Raw genomic sequence first — 11,701 nt, forward strand, 5'->3', positions numbered from 1 at the left:
TGTCTTTTTTTTTTTTTTTAAATGACTTTTAAGTGAATAAACAAAAGTGACCTAAAAGGAGATTTCTTCATCTTCTCAGTTCCGAATCTGCAGCGGCACAAACAGAAGCGGCCCAAACAGGTATTTTTCTCTCCCTCTTCTTCGTCTCTTTCCCTCTCCCTCTCATTCTCCCTCTCCCTCTCACTCTCACTCACTCACACTGTGAGAGTTTCGGACTGATATTGTGAGTTTCGGACTGATATTGTGAGTTTCGGACTGATATTGTGATTTTCGGGATTGATCTATTCTAATTTTTGGACTGATTTTGAAACTAATTTTCGGGACTGGTATGTTCGGAATTTTTGGACTGATTTTTGTAAGAAACAAAATCTAGTTGAACCTTGCAGATTCTAGGTGTTTAACTTTAATTGTGGAACTGGGAATTTTGGTCTATTCCCATGTTCTGCTTGACTACATACATGTGCTCTGCAATGCATATTTGATATCACTGACTCTAGTTGAACCTTGCAGATTCTAGGTGTGTAATATGATTAAGGCACACACATTGATCTTCATTTATTTGTTTTTTGCTAATATATATATATATATATATATATATATATATAAACATGTACATTATTTAAATCACTTTTTTATTATTATTTTTTGATCAGCACATTATTTGAATCACTTGTCAATAGAGTTTTGTTTATTATGTTATTACCTCAATGTATCTGAGATTCTGGTCGGTTGATTATATTTATAACAAATTTTGGAATCCTCAAATTTATTTATTTATGCAATTACTTAACATGAATATATGTTTATTACAGTAGGCAGTTGTTGAATTAGTATATAAACAATGATTAATGATTCATTCACACAATTTGTTTTGCCTGAATGCAGACAATTGAGACTCTGACCCGTAAGAGTTTCAATTGTGTACATATAGGTAGAACAAATTGTGTGGATGTAATAGTGCTGATAAAAAATGTATAATTTTTTTTCCCCTTTACTAAAATAATAAATCAGAAATATTTTATACTCAAAACAATTATTTAAAAAAAATTCTTAGACTTTGAATTTATGTAAATTTAAAATTTTGTTACAGTGTTCGTCACATTCAAAATGAATTTAGTTTATATATTTCAACTAATGGATAATTTTGTGGTACAGCTTGGGTTGTACAAGTAATTTCGCTATTTGAGCTTTACTTATATTTGGAAGGGCATTTTAAATCAACTCCTTATGTAAATAAATTAAGAAAAATAATATACAAATCTATTTTTTAGACCCACTTTCTATACTCAATGATATGTAAGAGAGGCGATTAACTAATAATTAGAGAACATACGAGAGAGAATGGTGTCATAAATATTCTAATTGATTGCCACATGGTTGGGGCTAACTTGGACTTAGAATAGCAATACTCATCAATCAAACTTAAGTATTCTTTAGGGAAAAATGATATATAAGCCCATTTTTTAGATCCATTTTTTATATCCATCGATTGTGAGCACACAACATGACATGGAATTAAAAAGCATATGTTAATGGGATATTCAAGAGCATTGGCTGAGATCACCTTTGCCATTGGTTTAGATGGAGTATGCAAAATATGACTCTTGTTTTGTTTTGTTGGGAATGTGAATGAACCAGGGAACTTGCATTTTTTTTGTATTTTTATTCAAGTGGTGTGTCATGAGGGTGGACCACAGTTTTGTGTTGAATATTCTTACAAGTTACAACTATTCATTGCCCAAAAAATTATAGATATTTTGTGTATCGGTGACCCTTTTAATAATTTCATCATATAACATTCATTTCATGTCCACTCTCCGTTAATTTCATGTACAGTGCGATTTTAATTTAAACTTTGATTTACAATTCAAATGTTATAGGTTATTGGCTAATGCGAAGAGATAAAAAAGCTGCAATCATTCGTTGGGGGCAATTACTACATCAAGTAAGCTTTGACTATATTTTAGGGCATTTTAAATTTATTTATCAAGTTAGTCATTTTAGTTTCTACACCTATGATCTTGAAACTATATAACCTTATTAAATTTAATAAGTCTAGTTGTCAAAAAAAATGGGACTAGATACGTCATTTAGCAACTTTAATATTTTAGTTGATTTTTTTATTTTTTTATGAAATGAAAAAGAATTATGTTTTGGATGATTTGTGGAATTTTTTTTTTTTTTTGTAGGTGAATAGATAATTGTAAAAGAAAAAGTTGTTGATTAATGTATAGGACATGACATTTTGTTTTATTAACTATTTTTTTCTATTGACTATTTACCCAAAATATAAGTCCCAAACAGGCCTAAAAAGAAAAGAGAAATAATCAGTTATCTTTTTGTTTTTAGGATAAATTGCACTTTTTCCCTTTATTTTTAGTCATTTTTTTTTATTTTGATCATTCATGTTTCAAGTTTTTTTTTTAATTTACTCCTAAAACTAACTTTTGTTCAAAATTAGATAGAAAATGCATGTTTCCTGCCACATCATATAAAATGAGGGTTGTTTCTGGGACTACTGGGTGATAATTTGATTATCTGCTAATCTGTATCTGTTGGGTGATAATCTGATTTTTTGTTAATCTGGTTCTCTGCTGCTGTGTGGCTGGTCTGTATCTGTTGGGTGATAACCTGATGCTAATCTGCTAATCTGATGCGTGTCTGTTGCTGTTTTTGGCCTATGCTAGCACTGGTTCCATGGCTCTTTTTGTTTTGTTTGTATTTGGATTAGGTTGCATGCCTCTATTTTGGTTTGTAGTTGCTGTATTGCTTGCATCATCCCTCTCTTTTTGTTGATGTTTTCTTCCTTTCTGTAAGGTTATCCATCATCAATAAAGGGTTATTTGTTGTTGATTAAAAAAATAAAAAATAAAAGGGCAAACTGTAAATTACCCTTCAGTTTATATGTGGTTCATGCCACATTATGGGACTATTTTGTATGGTTTATATGAGTTGTTTATAGTTATTTATTATTTTTAGAATCAATTTAAACTGTTTTGTATAGTTTCTGTTTATAGTTTATTAGGTAAGAATAGTTTAAGAGCAATGCTACGTCTATTTAAAGTCTTGCTAACAATATTACGAAAAACATATATGTTCAAATATCATTGGAAAACAGCCATCAAGGCCAATAGGATGTTGGAAGATCACCATATAATTTGACTTATAGTTTCTTATACTATACAATGTCATCATGTGTACATGCAGCATCTTTAAATTAAATGTTAAATTAAAAAAATGTATTACAAGGTTTGGCTTTTTTGAGAGAAAATATTATTTTTTTATTGTTTCTCAATGTTTACCTAATGTTTTGAGCATTCATGATATGACAAACACTTATATGACTCAAGGAACTATTTGACATGTAATTCTCTAATTCAAAGGAATTTCACATAACCATGGCTTTGTAGGTGACCAAATATGGATAAGAGTTGGATGCTACTTAGGGATAGGATGAGTTCCCAGTATCGAGATGGGGTGAAGGCTTTTGTTCAATTTGCAATGATGAATGTAGAGCCAAATGATAAGATTCGTTGCCCATGTATGGACTGTTTGAATTGTGAACGACATACTTGTAAAATTGTGGAGTATCATTTAGTTGTGAAAGGGATGTCTCCTTCTTATAAGACTTGGGTGCATCACGGGGAATCTGTTCCCATGAATCAATCTCATGCATTGAATAATGACAACCACAATGACTTTGGAAGTGTTGGGGATAGAATGGAAGCAGAGACAGGCGAAGATCAAGATGAATTCCTAAATTTGTTAGAAGATGTTTACATGGGGACTACCATAAATGATGATGAAAATGAAGAGGATGAGGAGGAAGGTGACAATGACAATGACAATGACGATGATGTGGCTAACAATGTTGAAAAAGAGGGCGTGCCCAACTTTAACAAATTGTTGAATGATGCTCAAAGAGAGTTGTACCCTGGGTGTCGTAAGTTTTCTCTTTTATCATTTGTTGTTAAGATGCTTCATGTGAAGGTGTTGAACAAGTGGAGCAATAAGTCTTTCAACATGTTGTTGGGGATATTAAAGGACCTTCTACCGGTAAGTGATCAAGTGATTCCATGGACCCTTTATGAAGCCAAAAAATTCTTACGTGCCTTAGGCTTAGGATATGTGTCGATTCATGCATGCAAGTATGATTGTGTACTTTTCTGGAAAGAGAATGCAAATTTAGAGAATTGTCCGATTTGTCAAGAGTCTAGATACAAGTCGAATTATGGAAAAGGTAAAAAAGTTCCTCACAAGACCTTAAGATACTTCCCGTTGACATCAAGGTTGCAGAGATTATATATGTCGAGAAAAACAGCAATAGATATGAGATGGCATAAAGAGAAACGAGTAGATGATGGGATATTGAGACACCCGGCTGATGGTGAGGCATGGAAGGATTTTGATAGGCAACATCCTTTGTTTTCCCAAGAGAGTCGAAATGTGAGGTTAAGGTTGGCCACTGATGGTTTCAATCCTTTTGGAAACATGAGCAACTCGTACAGTATGTGGCCTGTGATTGTTATGCCTTACAACTTGCCTCCTTGGAAATGTATGAAACAAGCATTTAGTATGCTGTCATTGCTTATCCCTGGACCACAAGCACCAGGGAGAGATATCGATGTTTACATGCGACCATTAATTGATGAGTTGAAGGACTTGTGGGAAGATGGTGTGCTTACTTATGATGCCTCAACTGAATTAAGTTTTCAAATGCATGCAGCTGTTATGTGGACAATTAATCACTTTCCTGCATATGGAAACTTGTCGGGATGGAGTACGAAAGGGTATTTGGCTTGTCCCACCTGTAACAAAAATGTTTCCTCACAACGGTTGAGAGGTAAGATAGGGTACACAGGCGCTCGTCGTTACCTGCCTGATGACCACCCTTGGCGAAGGAGTCGACTTTATAATGGTAAGACTGAGTTCCTGTCAAGACCTTTACAGTTATCAGGGGAACAAATCTTAGAACAATTGGATTCAGGGACATTCAAACCATTTGGAAAGCATCCAACCAATAAGAAAAGAAAAAGGGAAAATCCAGTATTGAATTGGACAAAAAAAAGCATCTTCTTTGAGTTGCCATATTGGAAAACACTTAAACTCCGACACAACCTCGATGTTATGCACATAGAGAAGAATATATGTGATAGTTTGCTTGGAACATTACTGAGTATAGATGGGAAGAACAAAGACACAGAAAAAGCACGCATGGATTTGGAAGATATGAAAATAAGGAAGGAGTTGCACTTAAAAAGGCGTACCAATGGATCTTTTGAAAAGCCCCCAGCATTGTACACTTTGTCCTCAGATGAAAGATATGGTTTTTGTGAGTTTTTAAAGTCAATTAAGTATCCTGATGGTTATGCAGCAAACATCTCAAGGTGTGTGAACACAAAAGGTGATAAGTTAACAGGCCTAAAAAGTCATGATTGTCATGTCCTCATACAGCGACTTCTTCCCATTGGAATGCGTGGATATCTTCACAATGATATTTGTGTTGCATTATTTGAGTTGGGAAATTTCTTCCAAGAGCTTTGCTCAAAGACATTGAAGATGAAGAATTTGGAAATATTAGAAGATCGCATAATATTCATACTATGCAAGTTAGAAAAAATTTTCCCACCAGCGTTTTTTGATGTGATGGTCCATTTGGCGATTCATTTGCCGCGTGAAGCCATTCTTGGTGGACCTGTGCAATATCGGTGGATGTACCCCATTGAAAGGTACTTACTAACTTATTAAAACACTAGAATACTTAAATTGTAGCACAACCTGCATATGTATTTATAAAAATGTGAGTGTGTGTGTAATAAGATTATTCTATTGTTTGTTTCATAGGCTGCTTGGAACTTTAAAAGGATATGTTGCAAATCGAGCTCGTCCAGAAGGTTCGATCACAGAAGCTTATGTTGTCAAGGAGTGTCTCACATTTTGCTCAATGTATGTGGGTGGGATTGAAACTGTATTTAATCGAGAGGAACGGAATGTCGATGTTAGTGTGCATGAGTCAGGGTTAGAGGTCTTCGCGCAAAATGTTCGTCCTTTTGGGCTAATAACAAGGGTTTCTAACGTGTCTCAAAAAGAACATGAAATGGCTCATTGGTTTGTCTTGAATACTAGCCTCGAGCTTGACCATTATCTAGAGTACGTTCTTAATCTTGTTTTTTTTTTTGTAGAATTATGTTTTCAATATAATATGTTACTTATGAATCATATGTTTGTAAGTAGGCAACACAAGAATCTTTTAGAAAATGAAGGTGTACGTGACATCACAAATAGACAGAAAAAGGAATTCCCCAAGTGGTTCAAAGAACATGTAAGATATAATCCCAAACTTTATTCAGCTACACTTATATGAATACTAACATAATGATTGAAATTGATGTCGTTATGTAGATGAACCAATTACGAGCTCAAGGATTACCAGAAGCAACTGATGATTTGTGGTCATTAGCAAATGGTCCTAGTGTGAATGTTAACTTGTATTCAGCTTGCATTTCCAATGGTGTTCGATTTCATAGTAAGGATCGTGATAGTACTCATAAATGCCAAAATAGTGGGTTAGTTGTGGAAGGGGAGCATGAGAGACAAACAATTAACTTTTATGGGTACTTGAATAGAGTGTGGGAGATGCATTACATACTTGGACATCGAGTTGTTTTATTCCAATGCGAATGGTTCAATACCGGTAGCAATAGAACATTACATACCGATACACATTGCACAAGTATTGATGTTAGAAGTCGATGGTATAAAGATGATCCATTTGTCTTACCAAGTCATGTGAAACAAGTTTTTTACGTTGATGATACAAAGTTAGGCGGACATTGGAAAGTCGTAGAAAGACTACAACATCGAGGAATATGGGATGTACCAGAACAAGATGGCTTTGAACCTGAAAATGTATTGCAACAAAATGAAACAACTGATGCTGTCCCAGTGAGCGTTGAAGACCCCGTGACAATCTCACTTCATAGGAATGACATTGATCCTCAAATTATCCCAAGTGAGGTGGTTTTACAATCAGTTAATCGAGCACACAACGATGGTGTTGATGAGGAAGAGGGGTGCGATAATGAAGATGATTACTACGAGCATTGACTATTCGAGAAGATGAGCTACATAATCATTTTGATTGTAATATAGATTTTGACATAGAACTTTAATTGTTGTGTGATTGTAATATGTTTTGATGACACTGTTGTTTAAGTGCCTTTGAGTTTGAGTTTGATGGCTATCTGTCTCTCTTTGTCTAATTTATTTTTTTTGTTTCTTATGTTATGTTATTGTTTAGTTATTACTTATGTTCTGACATTGATTCTATTATATAGCCATTGATATTAATGTAATTGCTTATTTTATATATGCTTCACACATGTAATTGTTGAGTTGTTGTGCTAGATGGCAGGCCCTGGTAAAGTTCGACATGCAGCATCATCCAAAGTTCCTCTACCTTCCCAACAAGCTGCAGCTAGAATTGCTGCCCCTACTCAGCATGCACCACCTATTTTAACCCCATCTATTTAGAGTGTACCATCTACAAATGCTCTAAGTATCCAGCCTACACCACCGACAAATGCAACTACTACCCAGGTTGCACCATCTACAAATGCAACTACTACCCAGGTTGCACCATCTACAAATGCAACTACCCAGGTTGCACCATCTACAAATGCAACTACTACCCATGATGTGCCATCTACCACTAGTTTGCGTACTCGTTCTAGACAAGTCAGGGGTCAGACTCGAGGGAAGAGCATAGCACGTCTCATAGCTAACAATGGTGGTAAAAAACTTCCTGTTTGGATCCCTGCAGATGCGAAGGTGCCAGTAGGACCTTATGCCACTCCATTTGCAAATGAACTTGGCTTACAGATAAGGATGGCTGCACCAATCATTGGTATAAAAAAGTGGGACAAGATTGATGAGATTCATAAAGCCCCAATCATTCAAGCAGTTCGGGTACATGTATTTGCTACTTTTCAGATAATTAGATTATCACCATTACTTGCATTTTGATATTAATAAAAGCATTCATTATATTTGTAGGATAAATTTGAGATTGTTGATTATGATGAGGATGAAGAGGTTCGGAAAGGAGTCAATAAAAAGTGCAAAACTCTTTACAGAAGTTGGCGTAACAAGATGAAGACTCATTACTCGAAGTTGGTAGACGCTGGTGTTGACCCTTATAGTAAACCATACAAAGGGGTCGATTCTGAGGCTTGGGTATACATGATCAATCATGTATGGCTTGATGAAGATTATCAGGTAAAATTTCCTAATTTGAAGAATCATGTTGTAATTTCAATTTAATTTTACTAATCAATTAATTTTGCAGAACTTGGCTAAAAAAGCAAGGGATAGTCGAGCGAGGTTACCATATAATCATACAATGGGCTCCAAGTCATTTCAAGCTGCAATGTATAAACAAGTGATGCATTTATTATATCTAACATAATGATTGAAATTAATTATGTATGCTTACTTTTAAATGGAATTAGGGTACCGAGAAGACTGACTTTGTAGACTTCTACAAAGATTCCCATTGGAGCAAGAGAAAGTCGGATTGGGTAGCCCCGATATGTGGTCAATTACATGTAAGTATGCCAATTAATAGAGTTACATATTTATGTAAATGATGGTATTTGTTGAAGTTGTTTACAAATTGATAGGAAGCTTTGAAAAAGCGACATGATGAGTCTTTAGAGCCTGGGGCAATACCTTTAACTCAGGAGCAGCTATCAATTGAGATTCTTGGAAAGAAATCGGGATACTTAAAAGGCTTTGGAGTTGGTCCAAAACCATCATCATCCAGATCTTCTGTTACTGCACAAGCACATACTGAGGTGGTTTCGAGCCTACAAAAAGAACTAGAGTCATTGAAGAATTTGTCCGAGATCCAGCAAGAACAAATTGCAGCCCAAAACCTGGTAGCACAAGAGCAAGCTAAAATGATTGAAATGCAAAACAAAAGATTTGAAGAGATTGAGAAGTTTATGAGGATGACCAAGGATCAGGCAGGCATGCATGTTGATGAAAATAATTATTCATCAGAGGAATCTTATTGACAAACACTTTTGTAAGTATATTTTTCATAATTTACTTTTCAAATTAGCACAAGCATTTCATTTAATATGTCTGGTTGTGTTGAACAAACAAGACCTCGATTGGATCTCCGGTTAGAAAATTAGAAGAAAAATTGTAAAATACAAGACTTAAAAGGCCCGTTCGGGGGCAGAAATTGCGAAACGACCACCGAAACCAATGAAACTTTGCACGAACAGCTGGTTAAGGCCTAAATAGACTTGTACGAACAAACGAGACCTCAATTGGATCTCCGGTTAGAAAATTAGAAGAAAAATTGTAAAATACAAGACTTAAAAGGCCCGTTCGGGGGCCGAAATTGCGAAATGACCACCGAAACCACTGAAACTTGGCACGGACAGCTGGTTAAGGCCTAAATAGACTTGTAGGAACAAACGGGACCTCAATTGGATCTTCGGTTAGAAAATTAGAAAGAAAATTGTAAAATACAAGACTTAAAAAGCCCGTTCGGGGGCCGAAATTGCGAAATGACCACCGAAACCAATAAAACTTGGCACGGACAGCTTGTTCAAGCATAAATAGACTTGAAGGAACAAACGGGACCTCAATTGCATCTCCGGTTAGAAAATTAGAAGGAAAATTGTAAAATACAAGACTTAAAAGGCCCGTTCGGGGGCCGAAACTGTGAAATGACCACCGAAACCATCGAAACTTAGCACGGACAGCTGGTTAAGTCCTAAATAGACTTGTAGGAACAAACGGGACCTCAATTGGATCTTCGGTTAGAAAATTAGAAGAAAAATTGTAAAATACAAGACTTAAAAGGCCCGTTCGAGGGCCGAAATTGCGAAATGACCACTGAAACCACTGAAACTTGGCACGGACAGCTGGTTAAGGCCTAAATAGACTTGTAGGAACAAACGGGACCTCAATTGGATCTTCGGTTAGAAAATTAGAAGGAAAATTGTAAAATACAAGACTTAAAAGGCCCGTTGGGGGCCGAAATTGCGAAATGACCACCGAAACCACTGAAACTTGGCACGGACAGCTTGTTCAAGCGTAAATAGACTTGAAGGAACAAACGGGACCTCAATTGGATCTCCGGTTAGAAAATTAGAAGGAAAATTGTAAAATACAAGACTTAAAAGGCCCGTTCGGGGGCCGAAATTGCAAAATGACCACCGAAACCACCGAAACTTGGCACGGACAGCTTGTTCAAGCCTAAATAGACTTGTAGGAACAAACGGGACCTCTATTGGATCTCCGGTTGGAAAATTAGAAGGAAAATTGTAAAATACAAGACTTAAAAGGCCCGTACGGGGGCCGAAATTGTGAAATGACCACCGAAACCATCGAAACTTAGCACGGACAGCTGGTTAAGGCCTAAATAGACTTGTAGGAACAAACGGGACCTCAATTGGATCTTCGGTTAGAAAATTAGAAGGAAAATTGTAAAATACAAGACTTAAAAGGCCCGTTCGGGGGTCGAAACTGTGAAATGACCACCGAAACCATCGAAACTTAGCACGGACAGCTTGTTTTGTTTTGTTTTTTTTTTTTTTTTGTCAATCTAATATTGTTTTGTTTTTTCATGTGACAGATTGGCAATGGTGGAAAATAGTTTGGGCTGCATCAGAAGATTTGATTTTGTGTTTTTGGAAATATTTTGACATAGGATTTTGGTAAATGATTTATGGATTAAATGTTTAGCATCAAAATATTTGGTGTTGTATTTTTCCAAATATTTTGACATAGGATTTTAGTAATTGACTTGTTGGTTAGATGTTTAACATCAAAATATTTGGTTGTAATTTTGAAAATATTTTGACATAGCATTTGGTAATGTATTTATGGGTTTGATGTTAGTAGTTTGTAAGTACTTTGGCATGCATGTTTTAGATTGTCAGAGAATTGTAATTATGTTTATTGGGATTTTTCATAGCTATTAATTTTGAATTAGTATGAATGTCTTGCACAGGTGTATTATTATTCACATTACATTTGTGTATATATTGTGCACAGGAAAACAGGTGTTTTGGATTATTTTGAACAGGAAAATTATTAAAATCAAAATTTATGTACTGAATTTTTAGTGACAGGTGGTATTTTGGTTGCTGTTAATATATTTGGCGACAACATATTGTTTTTGTTGCTAAAAGTTAGTGGTTATTCCAAGAACTTTTCGCAACCAAAACTTATTCGTCGCTAAAAACGTGATTTTTAGCGACCAAATTAATTTTGTCGTTAAATAGTACTTTTGGCGATGCATTTATTTGTCGCTAAAACTACAGGGCCTATCCAAATTTCAACCTTTTAGCAACAAATTGTAATTTTATAGCGACAAAATATATGATTTTTGGCGACAAATTTTCTTGTTGCTAAATGTCTACATACGGCGACAATTTCTTATTTCGTCACCAATACTTTTAGTGACAGGCCTTTGGCGACAAATTGTGTATTTGTCGCAGATTCTTTTGGCGACGAAATGTGTACTTTTGGCGACCAATTTCTGGGTCGCCAAATGTGTATTTTGTTGTAGTGTATGTAATTATGGTGTTTGCTTGCCTTTTCTTATACATTAGGGTTCAAACTCTCGGACACTTATTCGGACCCTCTTGCATGATGGCAGATATGTAATTATGGTGTT

The 11,701-nt window shown here is 35.4% G+C and overlaps 2 protein-coding genes across 2 annotated transcripts; both read left to right on the top strand.

The window, feature by feature from the left end:
* Nucleotides 1-3,420: 3,420 nt before the first annotated feature.
* On the top strand, nt 3,421-7,107 carry LOC114299130 (uncharacterized). The gene is made up of 4 exons (XM_082912888.1): nt 3,421-5,729; nt 5,845-6,108; nt 6,235-6,322; nt 6,403-7,107. The coding sequence occupies exons 1-4, from the start codon at nt 3,421-3,423 to the stop codon at nt 7,105-7,107; spliced, it is 3,366 nt and encodes a 1,121-aa protein (XP_082769014.1).
* Nucleotides 7,108-7,407: 300 nt separating this feature from the next.
* Nucleotides 7,408-11,158, top strand: LOC145818247 (uncharacterized). Its single transcript, XM_082912889.1, has 4 exons — nt 7,408-7,449; nt 7,534-7,968; nt 8,056-9,088; nt 10,655-11,158. The coding sequence occupies exons 1-3, from the start codon at nt 7,408-7,410 to the stop codon at nt 8,320-8,322; spliced, it is 744 nt and encodes a 247-aa protein (XP_082769015.1). The 3' UTR covers nt 8,323-9,088; nt 10,655-11,158.
* Nucleotides 11,159-11,701: the final 543 nt, after the last annotated feature.

This window comes from Camellia sinensis, unplaced genomic scaffold (genome assembly GCF_055761805.1).
Source record: "Camellia sinensis isolate YWXY unplaced genomic scaffold, ASM5576180v1 Unanchor6, whole genome shotgun sequence".
NCBI classification, from domain to species: domain Eukaryota; kingdom Viridiplantae; phylum Streptophyta; class Magnoliopsida; order Ericales; family Theaceae; genus Camellia; species Camellia sinensis.

Excerpts from the sequence above, each read along its gene's own strand:
- LOC145818247 (XM_082912889.1), top strand. The coding sequence starts at position 7,408 with ATGGCAGGCCCTGGTAAAGTTCGACATGCAGCATCATCCAAA. Across the intron at positions 7,450-7,533 it reads GACATGCAGCATCATCCAAA|AGTGTACCATCTACAAATGC; the intron begins GTTCCTCTACCT and ends CCATCTATTTAG. Across the intron at positions 7,969-8,055 it reads CAATCATTCAAGCAGTTCGG|GATAAATTTGAGATTGTTGA; the intron begins GTACATGTATTT and ends TTATATTTGTAG.
- LOC114299130 (XM_082912888.1), top strand. The coding sequence starts at position 3,421 with ATGGATAAGAGTTGGATGCTACTTAGGGATAGGATGAGTTCCCAGTAT. Across the intron at positions 6,109-6,234 it reads GAACATGAAATGGCTCATTG|GCAACACAAGAATCTTTTAG; the intron begins GTTTGTCTTGAA and ends GTTTGTAAGTAG. Across the intron at positions 6,323-6,402 it reads CCAAGTGGTTCAAAGAACAT|ATGAACCAATTACGAGCTCA; the intron begins GTAAGATATAAT and ends GTCGTTATGTAG.